Below are 20,448 nucleotides of genomic sequence, written 5' to 3'. Positions count from 1 at the left end.
GTATTGGAAATAATGGCACTGAGCCCCGGTTTGTTTGCTCGTCTGTCTCCACACAGACTCTCTCAACGCTGCTGCATCCCAGGCTCACCAGCATCACCAGGTGCAGTGGAGCAAACCCTACTATACGTGCGTGACAGGGAGGGGAGGGAGGGGGCGTTGTCGCTGGGGCCGATGAAACAAGAGGGAGAGAGCGAGAGAGAGAGAGGGGGTTGGCAAGGTGGCGGGATTTTGTGTTGAAGCCTGTTCTGTCAGACATGCGCAAGAGCGTCAGCAGCAGCAGCACCATCACCACCATCACCACCGCCGCCGCCGCTGCGCTGCGTTTCCGCCTTGGCTGAGCGGCGCACACAGTCGAGAGGGGAGGGGAGGGACGCCGAGAGGAAGAACGGAGACGCAGTGGGGCACAGCACGGACTCCAAGGAGCAAATTACACCGACGCACCAGCACCCCCACCGCCCCCTCTCCAGAAACACCTCAAGCGGCGACCTGACCTGTGCGGTGCGCGCGTTGAGCTTTCCAGCATGGAGACTGCGATAAATAATAAGCACTAAAATGTGAGAGCCACAGGGGGGAACAGAGCGCACGCGTGTGTGTGAGAGAAATAAAGTGGCCATTCCCTTTATCTTTTTTTAAAATCATTATTATTGCGGGTGATTTCAATTCTGTGTTCTGCAGTCTGAAAATGAAGAAGTTCAACATCAGGAAGGTGCTGGACGGTTTAAAAGAGGTGTCCTCCTCCACGCCGTCTGTCCAAGTGGGGCCACAAGAGAACCATCTCATCCAGGAGACCCTCCAGTCCGAGCATTTCCAGCTCTGCAAGGTGGGCGAGACTGGAGATTTTTCTTTTTTCCCCAATCATACAGCTGTTTGCGTATTGGCTTTTAGCGCTAATGATATTTATTGCAGGCAATGTTTTGCACTTATCCCATCTCAGAACACGGATGGTGCAAGTGGAGCTCCACGGAATTATTTATTAGCCGCAAAGCGTTTTACACTGCAGTCTTCTTCTAAACTACAACAAGCACGTGCTCATTAAAGATTTAATGAACATTTGTCGAGCAGCCTGTCCGTTTCAGAAAGATCACATCCTATGCGCATAAACAGTGCAACATAGGCAGGTACGATGCGCATGCTGTTTGGCGAGTGCGCTGCACCGACCAGCTGCAAGTTTCTATTCGATTGTTTATGTTTTTGTTAAGTGATTTACTTCGAGCTTTTTTAAAATCATCGAACAACACGGGGTATGGTAGGGTTAGGGTTGCGCCAGTGTACTCTGTGAAAATCCAGGAGTTTTCTGCATGTGCGCATGGCATGAACTGTCATATCGAGGGGTTGGGCTGAACTGATCCCCTCTTGCGTAATCTGTTGGTTTGGATTAGTAAAACACTGGTTTGTGATTGATGTGCGTGTGTAAGCGAGCGTGTGGCAGTGTGCGTGTTGTCTTTTCCACGCAGTGTCTCTCTATTCCCTTCTTCTCCCTCGTCTTTTCTCTTTCACACATCCCTGCACCCCCCCTCCGTTCGGTCTCCCTCATCCACACCTAAACACAGACCACTTTATCCCCAGATCATTGGGGACTGATGGCGCCTGAAGTGAGTGCAGGCCTGCTTGGGAGATTAAAAAAAGGCTCGCCCTCCTCTGTCTGTATGACCACAGTAGTAGCTGGGATAATTGGGATAATACCCGTCCAGTTTACATGACATGCATGCTACTGTTAAGTCAATTCAGAGTTTCCTCATGCAGCTTTTCTAATTGCCCTTTAATAGACCCCACTGTGTGCTTCTCATTGATTTCCCAACATATTTAAATTGTGTGCTTGTGAAGATTTTTTGCTTATTCCACCTAATGTTTTTTTTTACATATTTGAAATCATCTATGTGTGATATCCTCGTTACGTCTGGTTGCTGGAAAAAAATGACACTGCCATTGATTTGCTTTAGCATATTTGCACGATGAAGTCTGTTTTTTTTGTGTGTTTAAAAGACTTTTTGTCCTCGTGTATTTAGTAGTCACATAACAGAGGTGCAAATCCAGGGAGATTAACATCAGTAAGAAGTGTTACGTTGAGAGCGTGTGAAGTAAACACGGGAAAATAATCTAGAATCATGTCAACATACCCGAGGGCTTTGGGGACGTTGGGGTTTGGTGACTAGACAGACCAGCTCAAAGACTGCAGGTTTTATAGCCACGGCAGCCTAAATATGTCTGTCAACAGCAAGACATCTGATTGAAGTGCCTTTGAACAAGACTTCAGGCTCACTCTTGCACCTTTGCTGTCTGTCTGGACAGGATCTCTCTGTAATGTCTCTCTACAAGGAAGGCAGGTGTCTCTGCTGCACCGAGTGCTTCTTATGTAATGTACTTTAGCCTTCTGTCACTAAGCAAACAAATCCAACAGCCCACCGCCGGCTGACTGATGCCATAAAACTACCGTCACAGAAATGCACAGAGTGAACCAGGAACACCTTATAATGCGTCGCATACCGTAAAGAAGAAACAAAAGCTAATCATAACCTGATTCCTCCTCATCCATGTTTTTTTTTTTCTCCATGTATTTTATTTCCAGACTTTAAGTGTTATCACGACTTCACGTGGGAGGCAGCGAGAGAAGGAAAACAACATAAAAAGAGGGAAATGAGAGAGAGATGAAATCTCAAATTAGGCCAGTGATTATAAAAGGAACCTAAAAAGCGAGTCCAAATATTATACCTATCATTAAGAAAAGGATATCCGTGCACAGAAAGAGCATTTGTTCCATCTTTTTTTTTTTTTTTTTTAAATTTTCCCTTGTCTGCACAATTTCAGTTTTTATATTTCTGTCATAACACTCTTCGCATCCATCTGGGCCATTTGTTTATCAAAGTCAGGTGTGTGGCATCCACCGACAAAACAACACCCCTGCTGTGAAATGCAAATTGATATTCTCTAACACATTTTCTTTTTTTTCCTTCTTTTTTCTTCTTCATTTTTCTACGTATCGCACCAGACTGTCCGTCATGGCTTCCCCTATCAGCCGTCGTCCATGGCTTTTGACCCTGTGCAGAAGATATTGGCCGTTGGCACCCAGAGTGGAGCTCTCAGATTGTATCCTTTTACTTGCCGCTGAGCCTCTATGAGCTGCTGTGGCCCGTGGCAGCTCCTTTGGGTAGGTGCATCCCTGTGAGGCAGCAGCAGGTAAGTGAACAGTCCCCCCAGCTGCTGTTGTCAGACGCTCCTGTATGTTGGCTGGTTTTCAGTATCTTAGAGGGATTTTGGAAAGGTGGGTTTCTTGGGTTTGCGAGCTTCAGTGTTTGATTTCTCTTCAACTTAAAGTCCAACATCCAGATATTAACCCAAGGCGAGATGATGCATAAAATATAGACCACATTTACCTTCACTGAATTTCACAGCTTAGCTGTTTTTTAGACCTTGACCGTGCTACATTCTTGCACCCTTGTGCCGAATGCTAAATCAAAGCAAAGCCCGCACAGACCCCACATATTGAAATACGTGTTGCCGTTCGGCACAAGTGTTAGCTCGCATTGGCTTTCTTGCAATATGAGGACGTTAACACAAACAGGGACAACAGCTTGCGATGAAATGGCACCACGGGGAGTCATATAGCTTCAGAGAACGCCCGCGAACTTGCCTGTGTGAGGCCGCTTTTACAGGTCCTATGTGTGTTCTCCTGCCTGGTCCGACAACCTTGCCAGCTCATTACGGTGTGATGAAGAGCGGTCCGCCTGGCTGTCCCTCTTTCCCACCTGCTGGCAGGTATGGTTGTGACTCAGTCTCGTTCACCTTGCACTGGAAAAAAGGGAGGATGATGATGAGCATGAGAGTCTACTGAACCGTGTTTGCCAGATTTTTTTTTTTTTAAAGATGGGCAGCCTGTGTACCTTTTAAATGTTTTAAGACAGACTGAGTGAGATGGTAGGAACACCACATTTTAAAGCGATAACTATATGTTCCTAAAGCTTTACAGATTCAAAATGAACCTTAACTGGACTAGAGCAAATTCGATCACTTGTATTAGTAGATACAAGTAGAAATTCCTGCTTTGGTAGGTGAACTATGTTAAGGTGGATAAGCTCAATAGGGCTTGTGTCTTGCTTTCTGGTACATTACCCATTACTTCCAAAGTCGGAAGAAGAAGTTTATAGCGAGTCAGCCTATACTAAGACTATAGCGACTTTGATCGAATGATCTTGTCAGATGTTTCCTGCTGGCTGTAATTGGTCACTTTGAAACTGAATGAACAGAGGGATCTCTTTTGTGTTTGAGTGATGTGGATCAGATAGAGTCTTATCAGAGTCAGTGGAAGGTGAATTGGGAGTCATCTATCTGCTCCTTGGTGTTGGTTCTCCTCCCCTGTTATTTTACTGTTTAGTCAGCCCTGTCTCTTTATCTGATGACAGCGACACCACTGTGGCGCAGATGCAGGCGGTGTAGTTCGAGCTTTCGCGATTCATAAGTTGTGCAGTGCTGAGCTGCCGGATGTGGGTCTTGTGGCAGGTTGTGATTTCGTTGAAGTTTTGGCTGTTTGCAGGTTTTGGAAAGGCATCCAGGGATTCCCTGTGCTGATACACATGGTCACATCTACGCCCTGGCGGGCCATGAAAGGCTTCTCATGGATATCGATGTCTGTGTGTGTGTGTGTGTGTGTGTGTGTATATGTGTGTTTGTTTGCCTGGTTGGCCTGCCAGGACATTTGGCTGCACCCCTCTTCCATGAAGGATTACAGGAAGTGGCAGATCAAGGGCCTCAGCCCGGCAGCGTGGCAAAGCACTGAAAATTACAGCACAAACAGGAGGCGTGCACTGATGTGTACACATGTGCGATACATGTCGGTGTTTGTGTTCTCTGAGGATATGTCTCATCCCTGTAGACATAAAGCCAATCATTTCTGTGGTCCCCCAAAACTGCCTCGTATTGGCTGCTCACCACTCACTCTGCCTCTGGCTTCAGCGTCCACCTGGGAAGATGACAATGTCCCTTTGGTGTTATCTGGAGGAGGGAAAGACGGGAAATAGAGAAAGAGCTTGGCTGGTGAGCCCGTGGAAAGAACAGGCCAATAAACCAGGAAGAGCAGAGAGAGAGGGGGAATAGCTAGGGAAGAGTGAGAGAGGCAGGCTATCCCTTTTTTTCAAGATCTAATGGCCAAGAATAGAATCCTTATTGATCTGTGTGTGGTAATGCAGTGAGACAGATATGCCCAAGTGCACACACAGAGACGCACACTCAATTGTTTTCTGCACAGTATCTCAACAGCAAAAAGAAGTCATGAGCATTTAAAAAAACAACGGGATTTGCTGTGCAAGCAGTCACCCCACATTAGCTATTCTTTGGATTAGCTGTGTATTTTCAAAAATAAGCAGGATTGCAAAATGCTGAATTAATAAAGCAGGTTTTTTTTAGTGGTTTTAGTGATGAGACAGTGTTTCTGATGAAGGTGGAGGAGCAAAAAAAAAAAAAAGCTTCCTTGTTTCCTATGCCCTTTATTTCTTGGCCAAATACTTTCTGATGACGCTACTTTTCAGTGAACACTGCAGAGGCCCTTTTAGTGTTTACCAGGAGGTTAACCACAAGGCCATCAACATAAGACAAAAAGATGAGAAGATTAGCTTTTCACCGGACTAACAAAAAACACTGTGGCTTCCAGCATTCATAAAAAAGAAAAGATTAAAAGATAAAACAAGCATTTAGCTTGAAACCATTCTGCAATGATGCTCTTGCTTCTTCCTCCACACCTCTTTTTAATGTGATGCTGTGGATCAACATGAAGGGTAAAAGTAAAAAGAGGACTGTGTTAAATAACAGTAGTCTCAGTACTGAGAGTAATGCTAGTTTTTGCCTTAATCAAACCGCATGTGCCAGCCGAGCTCCATCATACGAGTCTTGTATAGCGCTTTTCTGCTCTACTTGAATACTCAAAGAACTTTATACAGCATGTCTCATTCAGCCATCCACACACACATTCGCACAAGGACTTTTTTTATATGTCTAAGTGCTCTATAACATTCACACTCAGGAGCAACTTGGGCTTCAGTAACTTGTTCACTATCATCAGGATACTTTGGCATACCAAAGACAAAACTGACACTAACCAAGCGTGCAGTTAATACCTGCTATACTTCTCTTAGAAGCTGTTAGCCTTTATTGTAATAGAACAGTTGTAGACAGGAAAACTGGGAGAAGGACCAGGGCAGGGCTTTGGAGCGGATTCAAACACAGACCACTGCTTAACCCATTAAAGTCTTTACATTAAAAAGTGCTATATCCTGCATAATAATTCAGTTCCATCCATCCATTTGCTTCCGCTTATCCTTTTCAGGGTCGCGGGGGGCGCTGGAGCCTATCCCAGCTGTCATAAGGCAAGAGGCGGGGTACACACACAGGGACAGACAACCATTCGCACTCACATTCACACCTAGTGGCTATTTTGGATCATCAATTAACCTATCCCCACAAGCTGCATGTCTTTGGACAGTGGGAGGAAGCCGGAGTACCCGGAGGGAACCCACTCAAACACAGGGAGAACATGCAAACTCCAGACAGAAAGACCCCGGCCTGATGGTGGAATTGAACTCAGGACCTTCTTGCTGTGCGGCAACAGTGCTAACCACCGTGCCACCGCTAATTCAGTTCCAATTCAATTTTATTTATATAGCGCCAAATCACAACAGCAGTCGCCTCAAGGCGCTTTATATTGTAATGTAGACCCTACAAAAAAACATACAGAGAAAAAACACAACAATCATATGACCCCCTATGAGCAAGCACTTTGGCGACAGTGGGAAGGAAAAACTCCCTTTTAACAGGAAGAAACCTCCGGCAGAACCAGGGTCAGGGAGGGGCGGGACCATCTGCTCCGACCGGTTGGGGTGAGAGAAGTAGTCGATATATGAGATTGCAGGCGTATGATAAGTATGGGACAAGTGACATCAACATATGAATCAGTTACCTGTAGTTTAGGATCTCCAACTTCAGTATATTGGAGTAATCAAGTACAATCTAGAATGTGTCAAACTGTCAACAACTGTGAAAATCTTTTGCTCATTTTTGGTCTGATATTTTCTATGCTGTGTCAGCAAGAACGTGTAATACCGAACATGATTTTAATCGGACATTGTTTTTGCACATTAAAGCAACAGTATATAGAAACTGAGTGTCCTAACAGTGTGCAGACCAGTGCAGATAGTAGATTTTGTGACTGGCTGACAGAAAACATGGACAGTTTTGGAATGTTATAACACTGGAGCCGGAGTCATCTGTATGTATTTCAATTTCTGGGTGGTCTGCAGCAAATGTGTTTAACACTGTGGCAGCATCACCTCCCCAGAGAGATCGCTCTTTACTAATGGTGGCCAGGAAAAATGGCAGCGCTATAACTCAGAGACTCCCTGTGAGCCAGCAAGACGCAGATCAATAGATCAAATTGTCAGTCCATGCTCCACCAGATTATCTCATCGACAAACGCAGGACATCATAGGCCTCACACGTCCAAATGGAGGCACACAGGCGCACACACAGAAGCGCGTGCGCTCATCCCCAGAATTATTATTTCAGAATAGCTGTCCGGAGGTGGCTGAGGTAACATGCAGTTGTGCCTCTGCACATATGCACACGCACGATGATAGATGAGTTGTACAGATGTTAATGGATGCGGATTCAAATAATGTGTGACGTGCACAAAAGGGCAAACATTTGTATATGCGAGCAGACGCTGGTGGATGCAGAAACGGCGCGTGCACGCATGCACGCATGCACGCATGCAGATTCTGATTCAATGAGTGAGTGTGCTACCCTTCAACTTTTGCCCGCAGTCACTTGAAAATCTTGCTGAGACGTGATCTTAATGACACAGATTGTTTTTACTTAGCAATACAAGCGTGAATTTAATTGCTATAATATGCACCAAAGGAAGTGTTCAGTTGTAGCTCACAATCTCTATATGCGCTTCATCATATGTACGCGAGGGAAGTTCTTATTTTGATTAAATTCGCGATTAAACGTTATTAATATTTCCGTGTATTTCAATATATGTGAGACTCTCTTGGAGGATTCCAGTGATATAAGTTTTGGGTTATTATTATTATTGCTTTCATAGTACAGGTCGACCTTAACAAATAATTACAGTGACCCTCTGGCTACTTTTCTCTGCATAGCTGCACTATCTTTAGAGATGGAGGGAAAGCTAAAGCTTGTTTTCAGGTCATAGGCCATTTATTCAGTTGTTAGGTCTTTTATCTGTTTTGTTAAAACTTTCTTTTCTTTTCTTTTTTTGTGGTGTGATTTAGGTTCTTAATTGCAAGCAACTGAGTGTAGAAGGGAAATGCATATTTTATATATTGGTGACTTAAACATCAGTGTATGTATTTCTTCACATTTCATATAATCTGCTCTGGTGGAAAGGTCTACAAAATTGACAAATGTATAGTTTGTTTCCTCAGTGGCTAGCTGGAGAGCTGGCAGTAGCATATGGGGGATGAAGGATTGTTAAAGTGGTTTGGTATCACAGAATATAAAGAGGGATTAGTATCTCATCCCAGAGGACCTCATTTTACTTTTCAAACAAGTAGAACAAGGACTGGGGGAGAGAAAGAAGAGAAAATCTGTTGAAATTAAGTCTCAAAACTGCCAGTCGATATAACCGTGTGATATAGTCCAAAAAAAAAAAAAAAGGTCTTGAAAGTTTAGCCCGTGGTAAGGTCACAAGGGAACTTCCAAGATGTGGCTTTCATGTCAGTTCTGTGCTTATCAACTTTACACTATTACCGGAACAAAGAGGGCATGTGTTTGTGGCTGTGCGCTGTATTGAAGTGCTGTTAATCAAAGACCCCTTATGTACCAGGTTTGAATCTTTCATGCCCTCCCAAAGCACTCAGCGTCCTCTGTTCTATCGGTTCTTAGAAATGGAAAACAAATTTTGCTGCATCAGTACCGCAACAGTGTTTTTGCTGCTTCCCCCTGTCCAATATCCTGACAGCGTGTTCTGCTTAAGTCCTTTAGCCTTGACAGGCACCAAATGGGATCCGGGTTTAGGGTGATTAAAGTTGTGCTGCCATGTTGCTTCTCCTCAATAATTTAGTGTACATTTATCTCCAGCTCTTACTCCTCTTGCTCCTTGTCTCTCTGCTCTGTTGACTCCTGCCTTGTCAGGGATGATGAGTGTGTGTATGTCTGCGCATTAAAGGGAGGCATGTGGCTTTGATGGTTTAAACCGTTTGACCAGTTAACTAATGGAAAAATGCACATGTAAAAGAAAAGTAAAGTTCATCCAGACACACAGGCCTTCCTACTTACCATGACTCATCACATTTAAGGTGGGAACTTGAAAGACTGCTTAATAAGTGTTGTCTAGAAGCTTTTGACCAAAGGCACATTTTACATCTGCTGATTGTTAATGCATGTGCACTTTTTCATTCTTTTGTCTGTACACTGCATGAAAAGAAACCAAGCTATAAGTAATGCACATGTACTGACTGTTTGATGCAGAGTAGCAATGCCTGAGAGGTCACCAACCTGTGCACTAATTATTCCCAACAGACGGGAGACGACGCTTGAGTGGCTCAATGTAAATACACAGTGTCACGTGGGCTGGAGAGAATAAATAGGTTTATATTTGAACACATGCACTGGGTACTGGATACACCTATTGTACTGGATGTTGACCGGCTTTATTCTGACTGCTTGTGGACAGGTGAAGCTACACTGTCTGTGTTAGCTGTAATTATTAACTGTAAGTAACCATGAAAAGATTGATTTTCTCTCTGACCACTTTAACATGGGTAGAAAGTCATACTAAGGTGATCTTAGTGGTACTAAGCAAATCCCTATGTTAGCCTGAAGGAACCTTAGTTATAAGGTTAGCTAACATTTTCCAGGACAGTGGAGCAAACGCAGTAGGAAGTTTGGATTGACATTTTTAATCCTGCCTGCAAAACTCTAATTGATGTGGTCTAAGGACCTTGTAAAGAAAAGCGTCTGGACTTCTTTAAGTTGCTTGAAGATATTTCACCTCTCATCCGAGAAGCTTCTACAGTTCTAAGGTCAAATGGTGGGGAGTCCCAGATTTAAGCCCTGTGGGAGTGTCCCCCCAAGAGGTACAATGGATCCCCTAATGATCCTCTACCTAATCACACGAGCCAATATGTGAAAACGGGTGTAGGTCACAATCAGCCGAGGTTTCGGGTGAGCTCATTGTGAAACCTGGCCCCACCCTATCATGCGAATTCCTGAGGTCAGATGGCCCAGGATGTGAGTGGGCTTTAAGGCGTCTGGGAAGGGAAACCAAAAACTGGATTATAGATGGCAGACAGTTGGTGTCGTAAACCACCGCCTCTGTTCAAAGATGGCCGTTCACAGTGGACATAGATGGCTTCTTTTACTTCTCTTTCAAACCATCTGTCTTATCTGTCTGAAATGTGAACACTGGTATCCTCGAAAGAGTGACCTTTGTCCTTTAGATGCAGATGGACAGCCGAGTCTTGTCCTGTGGAGGTGGCTCTTCTATGTTGTGCCATACGCTTGTGAAGTGGCTGTTTGGCTCCCCACCATTTGACCCTAGAACTGAAAAAGCTTCTTTGATGAGAGGCGAAATGTCTTCAAGCAACTTAAAGACACCTTTCTTTCCAAGCTCCTTAGACTACGATGACCTGAATGACTGAGAACCTTCACAGACATCTAATTGAGATGAAAGGTGTAAACATCCATCAGCACAACAACACAACACTGAAGGTAGAGCGGGTCATCTACCAATTGAAAGATTGATGGTTTGATCCTGGGCTGCAGTTCACATGTTGAAGTATGTGTACGTGACATAGAAAGAAATACTGCTCTAGGAATGAGTGGACGAATATAGGTTTTCCTAAAAAGTGCTTTGAGTGCTCAGTCGATGGACTGTTGGAGTAGAAAAGAGCTATATCAGTGCCAGTCCATGTGAGTTGCTGTATAAATTAGAGATGTATGTAGGAATTTTAAGGGCGTGGAAGCATGTGAGTATTTACCAACAGTTACACAGTTTTCATGTTCAGTGAGATATTAAGAAAGGCATTTCGGGCCCTCACACTTTCCCTTTTTAGCTGTCTAATCAATTTGCTGCTCATTTATCGCTTCATTTAACTTCATTGTTGCTTTCATCCTATGTCTTAGCAATATTCTCCGTGAGTGTAGTTCTATTATAACCAAAGCAGTGGCCAAAACTGTGAAAATATCACCCATTTTGTAACATACTGATAATCTTTGATCTGAGACGTGAGCTCCATTTTAACCACGCCACGAGCAGTACTCTTGATAACATACTCGCCGCTGTGCTGTTCGGCCTAGCGAGTGAGTGACAGTCAGAGCGCGCAGCTCTGTCAGAATGTTGTGATTTACGGCAAGATCTATTTCACACAGCTGCATGTTCAGCATTGGCTGGGCCACTTGTGAGGATCATGTTTCTATTGTATTGATTTGCACTCGTGTAAGTCCTGGTCAATATTCTTCTCTTAATGTAACGGCATCCTTGCAACCAAAAGCTTTGACCACTGTCCGGTTGCTTTACAACAGCAGGTCCCTTGTCGTCAAGAGTCATTAAAAGTAAATACCCTGCACACTCTAATAGATTGTTTGGTGTCATTGTGAATGGCTTCCGATTAAGTGACGATACTTGTGGTAACCCTATGCTTCCTATTGATTTCATTTGTGAGTCTGTCGCTTTCATTATCGTGGCACTTTGGTTGACTCCCCGAGGACTAAATGCTGGTGCTTCAGAAATCATGTAAACCGTTCGTTTCTTTCCTTTCAAAGCTAAAAAAAAAAGCTCCAGATTGCCCTTTGCCTATAAATAGCCGATTATTTGGTAGGTTAAGTACAAGCTGTTGTTTGCAACTTTCCAAGAGAAGGTTTTGGCGTTTGCTGATAGCGCTCCCCTGTCAAGGGATATAAATATCACTTCATCATACATGCTGGAAATCCGGCGTCTCGCTGAAATATCACTGTCATCTAACAAATCATACATGACGTCAACAAAGAACACGCAGAATGGGATTAATTTAAAGGCATTTTTGAGGTTGAATGAGAATGCGATGTCCTTCGATTACCGTCAGTACACACAGTGTGTGCCAGGGGATTGTTCTGGTGTGTAAACACATGTTTATCCTCATGTCTGGGAGGGTGAACATGTGTCCTGAGCATGGCTTTGTGGCCTGCTCTCTACGGTAAAGAACTGATAACACAAAGCAAGAAGCAGCTTGTGCAAGAAATCGTAACTGCATAACTGTCCCGCACATGCTTTGCTGTCAAAATGACTGGACTGAATTAAAGGCTTCTCCTCGAGTGGATAAAAACGCTTCATTTGATGAGCTAAAAATAAACAAAAAAAAAAACAAAACCCGAGTGTTTGTTCAGGTGCTTGTTTCAATATGACGTGAGCGGTTGAGACTCGGTGGTTTTGCTTGACATTGTTGTTAATGTGTGGAACTGTGGTGGGGGTGAGTCAAACTTATGCTGTCAGGTTGGCACAGTCCCTGTGGTGCTTGTAGGGGGACTGGCTTACAGAACGCTGTGAAGCACAAAGATTTTGTCATCTTGCTTTTCTCCCTGCCCTTGACGTGACCTCCGGGTCTCCATAGGGCCACAACTCTGAAATGACTGTGAAGTATTTGTCTCACTCTTTTCTACATTTTCTTCTGTTATGCGTTGTGCTTTTAAAATGTATTTTATTTTATCTAAGCTCCTGATTTTGCTATTTATTCTCTGCATCCAATTATTTCTGCTCAACCACTGTAGGCAGTCTTCCACTCTGTCTCAAGGGCCGCTGCTGCCTCCGCATTAATGTTTCATATGTTTCCTTATGATTTGGCTTCGGAACACTCTCCTCTTCCAATCGCTTTACCCAGACATCCATGGAGCTTATCTTGCGAGAGGTGACGCGCATGTTAATGTTCGCCACATGTGCTTTGTTTCCCCAACACAACGGTTTTGACCAATTAAGCATAATTAAAAAGCAAAATGTAAAAAGGACATTATGCCAAACTCCAGAAACAGACAGATTGTTAGTTAATGATGTTTTATTATGTAAATCTAATTAAATTACATGAAAATTACCAGTGTTTTTCACACGTTTAAAAAAATTGATCTTTAAAATACAGCCTACAGGTAAACTAAACATAATGACAATTTGTAGTGACTTCCTTTTGCGCAAAAAAGTAAGTACATAGCTACATTTATCACCTCTTCAAAATCATAAAATCAGAATCACAAATTCCAGATTAGATATCAGGGATTAAAATCTCCATTAGGAGTGGCAGGTAGCCCCAGTCTTGTTTAAACCTCGTCCTTCTAGGGTTTTTGCTTTGCTTTCTTTTACCCTCACGTCCTCAAGAACTCTCCAAGGCCCTGACAAAAAGGCTTCTGGATGGCTGTGAGCCAGGGAAAAGATTTTTGAAAAGGTTTCCAAATGACTTGAGAGTAATCGTTCCCCTGTAAGGAAAATCACTCAAACAAGTGGTATAGATTTCAAATGTGTCCAGGACAGACTGTTCCAGCAAATTCATCGTAATAGCACGTCACTTGATTTAAAAGAAGTCTAAAACAACCCAACATGTAGTCAGAGGATCTTAAAGTAACTCTTGCAACTGTTGTTGTTCAAAAAATCAGAAAATACCACACATTCGATCTGAATGGGAAGCGTGGCAAGAAGAGTTTTTGTTGTCCAGAAAGAACAAAACTACAGTTTGCCAATGAAAATGATTAATCAGGTCTTTTGGAATAAAGTGTTTTGGAGTGACACGTCAAAGATATATACAGAATTGGCGACATAAACAGTAGAAATGTTTGGCATGGGCTGAAGGCAGTTTTTAAGTGCAAATCATGGTGTTGGGAATGTTATAGTTTGAGGTTGCCTTGCTGCCTCAGAGAACGGGCAGCTCGAGTCACTGACTAAAAAGAAATCCTGATATCAAAAGGGCGCTTGCAGATAATGTGAGGCCAGCTGATGATTCTGTAAGCATGAATACATAAAACATGTAAAGCTGCAAATCAACCAAAACCTGAGGGCTAAAACCAGATTTGAACCTTTCGCGAGTGTGCAAAGGAAGAAAGACAGAAAGGTTCCCAAGGCGCCAGAACTTGAGGAATTGCCTGTCACTGCATTTTTATGCGCTGAGATGTGGGTGTATGTGTGTGATAAAGACTCTTGTAGACAGAGACAGAGCTGCATGCATACAGTAGGTAGGTGTCCTTGCCTTGCCTTTTCTATATTTATGTGTAGTTAACCCCAGCAAGGCCTTAACGTTCACACAAGTGAACCATCTGTTATGACAGACACACAAAGTTTCCTATAGTTTTATTGCTTCACAGCTTAGGTCCAAGACGTATGATTATGCAATTTGAGTCTGAGTCTTCTATGTCATGCTTTTTATCTTCTTTGCTAAAGGCTAATTTCCACATAGTCAACTAAATCAGCTCCAGCTGTAGAATATTAGCGTCTCTGTCAGCTCTAGCTAACAAAGCTAGACTGCCAGTGTGGACATGTGGGTTATGTTGCTCATAAGCACATTATGGAAGATATAACTAACTGCAACTAAGATATTTGTCGTTTAACTGCCGCAAAAACCTTCGAGCAGGATAAATCTGGTGCTACTTGTAGCACATGCTCCGCCTTGCACAGTCAGTGTTAAGCCGTGTAAACCAGCTGAACAAAGTGTGTATGACACTTACCTTAAGATAATACTTTGCACAGAAGCTGCTCATGGCTATGTCCAACAGAAAAATTTCTCACCACGCTGGAACGACCTCTCAAGTGTTCTTTTTTTTAAGAGCTCTGCTCCTGCACTGGCCTTACACACATAAATTAGAATTGTATGTGGTTTTGTGTATATGTAACATGTTAGAAACTTAGTAAAGAAACACACTAGGGGCAGCTGTGCCACAATAACAAAATAGCAGCACTTGTATGGCTGTCACTGTGCATTATTTGTCAAAGAGAAAGTATTTGACATAAAATAAAGTGTAGCTGGTGGGCAGTGTCTGGGGAAAGATGATGTTAGAACAAACAAACAGGTTGTATTTTGCTTGCTTTTTTTTGCTGAATCATGACTTAATGTTGTTAATATCTCCTGATAGGACAGAGTGTAATAGCATCTACAAAAACGGGGGAAAAAAGGAAAGAAAAAAAAAAACCCCTCAAATGTTTTACTTTTATATGAGAAAAGGCTTCATTAGCCCATCTGCAAAATGAGTCCCTGTATTGTCCTGCAGCTTCTGTGGTTTCCATGGTCACAAAGGGAGCAGCGATGGAAAAGTTAAAACATAACCATGTACATTTATAAAAGCAGAAAGTGCACTCTTACAGCTTGCCGTTGCCACTGACTTCAGTAATGTGTCACCAAGGTCTTCAGTCTGTCTGAAAGCATCCAAGTAGACAAACAAATCCTATTTACTCTCGATTTAAACAATATGAATTTCAAATCTTTCGGATTTCCACGGCTGCTTTTGCAACAGTGGAAATTGCAGTTGAGTGTAGGAGGCTGTGATATATGTGGCCTCTCACTTTTAGGTCATTTGACTGGTATAGGCCTTTCACAGCGCTTGGAGTGCCTGTCATTGCTGTTGCTAACATTTCAAAAGCCCCACCCTGAATTTAAATCCACCTTTTAGCCCTGAGTCTAGCTTTCCTATTTGGGAGGAAGATATTATTGTCGGTGCCCATGCCCTGCTTAAGTGAGCTCTGTGTTTTATTTTGCTGTGCTTGCCCTACATTTACATTATAATCTATTCCATACGAACTGGCCAAACTTAGTTTGATTGCAGATTCATGCACTGGGATATTGATTTATTTCACCTCCCTCAACTGAGAGCACTGGATGGCTTCTGTGTCTTTTCCTTATGCTGACAGTGACATTGCAAACAATGTTTGAAATTTTCCCCAGCTCGAGAGAAAAGGCTCTAAATGTCCGATCAGTGACTTAAGCCTCACTGCTACCAGCCTAAATAAATGGCATTTTGTAATGGAGTTTGCTTGAGTAAAGCCAATGTCCTAAACTTTAGCCGACTGAGACTGCGAGCCTGGACTTGGCACAGTCTTTGTCTGTCAATAAGAGCTCCGCAAATCCCGACGTTCGCCTTCCTCCGCTGGTAGCTGCAATGGTATTTATCCCCCTGTTGCTTCTCTCTAGGCTGCTCTTTAGTATGCAGTCCTGCCGAGTGCCTCCAGGCAAGACACGCATGTCACATGACGCGATGACTCAGGCTTTAATGCTCTGCCACATGGCTGGCATGTGCACAGGCCCCCCTCCCCACTCAGCTCTCAGCCTGTTGCTAAGTGTGACAGGCCTATATTTAAGTCCATAAGAGTATGCTAACGACCAAGATGTTTGTCTCTCTGTGGCACGTGACTGGCCGTCGGGCTGCACTTTTGTCTGATATGTGCACAGCGTGGAAGATATTGTCCTATAAAATGTGGAAATGGTGGGGGGTGGTTGGGCAAGGATGTTGAGATGCACATCTCAGGACCCGAGGGGATGTATGTGGAGGAGGGCTGGCGGGGTAAATAAGGACAAAATTCTAGACGTGTTTGTCCAGAGACCAAGAGCTATATGTCTATGTGTCTGTCTGCTGTAGCATCATCCAGCTGGGAGTTGGCAAACTCCATATGAGGAGACGTATAGTGGGATTCTTTTTGTTTTTCATAAGCATGGAGACTTCTGGAATAACATCAACATGACGCAAAGCTGTCAAGACATAAATACCTAAAAGTGGTGCAGATGTGTCCTTGGATTGTCATTCAGTGCAGCGCAAGCAGGCTGGAAGCCCTACAGCTATAGGAGACAAGATGACAATCAACAGGAAGAGCAGAGGGATGATCTCACTGCAGATTGACGAAGTTGCATCTAAGTTTAGAAAAGTGAAGAGGAGGATGAGAAATTAGAGGGAGATAAAGTGTACTGTAGGAGTGTATGCATATGGACGCTAGCCATAGTGGTTGCAGCCATTGAGCTCTGTGACTCAGAACTGTGGTGCTGTGTGGGTGGGGTTTGCAGAGATTGGAAGGGCAAAAAATTGGCTTCTGATCTAACTGTAATCAGACCTCTGTCCAAGCAGAAGCCACCGCACTTTGGCCATTTGTCTGCTGTGACAGCAGGTTGAAGTGTCAGACCCCTAGAGGCCTGGGAGACCCATCGCTTTTTACTCACCACACAGCGCACTGTAGATCCGCCGGCCTCCGTCAAACAGAGCATCGTTTCTCTGTTTGACTGTTTTCGAGCAAGGACTGCCCGTGGAAGAAAAGGACAGCTTCACAGCTTGTGTATCGCCACTTTCATCCCTGTGATGAAGCAGCTAATTTGTTTGATAAGCCAGAAGCCCCCTCCGTCTCTCAGACGACCAGCAGGTGTGAGCGATGAACAAGCGGTAGGAGAGGTCTCAGTAAGCCACGCCGCTAGGCCCCCATTAAGCCTCGACTGGGGTCTGTTGGCCTTATTTCTCCTCCTGTCTGGCGCTTGGCAGTGCTTTTGCTTTCACATTAAAAGTGGGCGTTGATGATTGCCAATAACACGATGAGGCGGGGGGTAACAATGGTGAGTGCATTAACCTTTGCGACAGACCTCAAAATATTAGCATCCAGACAGATAATGAATGCAGTTAACTACTTCACTGACGCTTACATCACCGGTTTAAATGCAAACAAAACGGAATCCTTTAAAGAAGAGTATTGTTAGGTTTCATCTCACTCTCAGGCTGGTCCTTGTTCACCGATCAGCAGCTGGCCCAGGTGGTCATTTTTAGAAACTGTTGCTGCAGTATTATGCATTTTTAATGGCTGAGGCCATTGTATTAGACTGTGCTCTTTAAGTATATACATTTAATGTATGTAAATGCCTGTCCTTTGTGAGAGTTCATGGGTGTGTGTACAGCTGGTGCATTCTGCATGCATGAGGTGTCTTTACTGCCATTATAAGGAGAACTGCTGGTTCAGTGTGTGTGTGTGTGTAAGGGTCTTTCAGCATATAGCATGTGTGAGTTAGTATATGAGTGTCTGCATTTCTGCTTGTGTACCAGCTAACAGTGGGACTAATGTGATGCAGCAGCTCTGGGCTTCAGACAGAGTCCCTGAATCATTTTTGAATAAGCTCTATTGGGCTCAGATTCCCAGAGGTCTCTCCAATAATGCTTTCCTCATGCCTGCGCTTCTTCCAAAATTAATTTGAGGATTTGGCAAGCCTTTAAAATGACGATCCAAAATAAAAGTGGAAACAAACAACCTGCAACCGGATATTTTACAAAGAATTTCCCATTTTTTTTAAATCATTTTATTTTAATGTTCGCTAGAACCGTTAGAATACACACAAAATGAGACATGAGATCTTGTTTCATGAAATGCCGGTACCACACCTGGACTGTGCTGAAATCACAGTCAAAGACTAGTTAGACGTACGATGATGCCTCGACTCATATATTTAGTTTGACTTTATATTGTCTGTACATTAACTTTCTCACAAACATTCAAACCACCATTTTTTCCCCTTGTGTCTCATATTTTCCACCAGCTATTCTGAATAATGAAGATTTACTCCAGCTTAGTATTAAATCTGCACTGTTCACACACAACTAAACATAAACTTAAAGGGTAGCTTTGTTCCTAATACTCACAAACAAACAAAAATACAAAACACCCAGGAAGTTGAATCCAATTAATAAACCTAGGGAAGCAAAACTGAACATAGCACACATAAGACAAGGGACTATCAAAGTAAAACAGGAAACGGTGAGACGGAGACCTAGACTTAAGACATACAAACCTGACGCAGGGAAGAAGTAAACGCAGAGACGTTACAAAAAGAGAGAACAAGACTCACTTTACACAACAGGAAAACCAGACAACTACAGAGACAAGGCACAGAGAGTGTAGACAGACAGGGACCACAAACAATAATCAATACATATCACCTAAAAGATTAACTAGAATATAAACTAACTACAGATAGAGTATAATAAATGCCAATAGAAACCTACGGCCATGTTAATATACAAAGAAGCTAGACACAAATGATCCTTAAAAACTAAGAATCACCAAAACCCGAAGAATATAAGATCGAGTGTAAATCTGTCAGTATAATGGAGAAACAAAAGGAACAGCTAAAAAAAACTTGTAATAAAGCAACCAAAGAGCTGTTCAAGGTGAATAAGCAGGGAATCCTTGACTAGCTGAGTCAGTTATTTGACCTTGATCCAAACAGCAGCGTTTGGCTTTGTAAAGAAGGCACTAAATGCAGGGAGAAACCACGAGCAGGCGATGATGGTAGTATTCTTGCACTTGCAGTATTTTGTGCCGATGCCTATTGTATACAATGCAACGTGTGTGTGTGTGTGTTGAAACCCAATCTTGACTCAAAGTCTAAAAAAGCACCTACTTGAGATTAATTTAGTTTCAAACATAAATAGTAAGTTGAGGAACCTGAAGAACAAAAATCTGTTCAAATAACGGATTATACTAGACTTCATAAAAGGTTATTTTATTTATTTTTAACATGCTTTGCCTGGTCGGTGCATCTACAGCTGTACTTGGGAGTTCTAGGATTCGAAAAACTGCATAAGAGAGAGACAGACGCTCTGGTAAAATATGTGCAAACAGACACGCATGCATTACACATTCACACAGACATCCATTGTCCTAGTTTCAAAACACAACACATCACAGCTTGTGTGTGCAAATGCATGTTCTAGTTGGGCTATGGGCAACTTGGAGAAGTATTGGAATAGGAGAGAGGGGGGGAGTAAGTTGAAAGACACATCAGACGGAAAGGCGATAGAGATAAAAATGACAGCAATGGTACCAGCAAGAGAGGCGGAGAGGCGACAGAGGGGATTAGCAGCAGAGCGAGGAAGACGTGCTTTCTTTTCTTGTGCTCTCACTGTGTTGCTCTTTTTCCTGTCTTTCCCATGCTGTATACACTTTGCCCAAAACTCAGTGGCGAAACGGGAAATGTCACGGCCTGGGCGCCTTCCACAAAGCGCGGCACATGTCTATAAACGCCCACCGACACGCGCACATTCATAAACAGCAACGATTCTGTCGACTTATGCAGCTGTCTTTGTTGTACCATGCACTCACTTCAAATCCATCCCTGAAAGCCTGTATGTGCTGTGTGATGTCACTGTGTTCGCCTGACTCTCTCCGTTTTTTCCCCCTAACCTGCCTGTTATAATCCCTGGAAGAAGCTCAGGGAGACTATAACTGCGCTGCATGAAGGAGATGGCACACAAACATGTACTGTAGTGTTTGTGCTGCAGTCGGAGGCACATATTTTTATATTGCACAGATGGACATGTGAGTCATCAAAGCGCTGCTGTTTAATTAAGTGCATGGCGCATTTGCCTGTGTGAATATGCATTCTTCTCTTTTTAATCCGGTCATTCAGTGAGAATATCTTCCTTTTCGGTGCCCCGAATTGCTTAATCCAATTGAATGCATCTCCTGAATTA

General features: G+C 43.3%; 1 protein-coding gene across 3 annotated transcripts in view; it reads left to right on the top strand.

Annotated features, from left to right (window-relative positions):
• The first annotated feature begins 241 nt into the window (after window positions 1–241).
• stxbp5a (syntaxin binding protein 5a (tomosyn)) overlaps window positions 242–20,448 on the top strand; it is a 107,431-nt gene continuing 87,224 nt past the window's right edge. For 2 of the 3 annotated variants that reach the window (XM_085132189.1, XM_085132188.1), the window contains exons 1-2: window positions 242–820; window positions 2,987–3,084. In XM_085132189.1, coding sequence (XP_084988315.1) covers window positions 683–820; window positions 2,987–3,084 — 236 coding nt within the window. In that variant the 5' untranslated portion in view covers window positions 242–682. The remainder of the gene's footprint in view (window positions 821–2,986; window positions 3,085–20,448) is intronic. The other variant, XM_085132187.1, reaches the window with a different exon arrangement.

The sequence above is a fragment of the Neolamprologus multifasciatus genome, chromosome 15 (genome assembly GCF_963576455.1).
Source record: "Neolamprologus multifasciatus chromosome 15, fNeoMul1.2, whole genome shotgun sequence".
Taxonomy (NCBI): domain Eukaryota; kingdom Metazoa; phylum Chordata; class Actinopteri; order Cichliformes; family Cichlidae; genus Neolamprologus; species Neolamprologus multifasciatus.
Note: the sequence above shows the minus strand (reverse complement) of the source record. Positions and strands in the feature narration are given on the sequence as shown.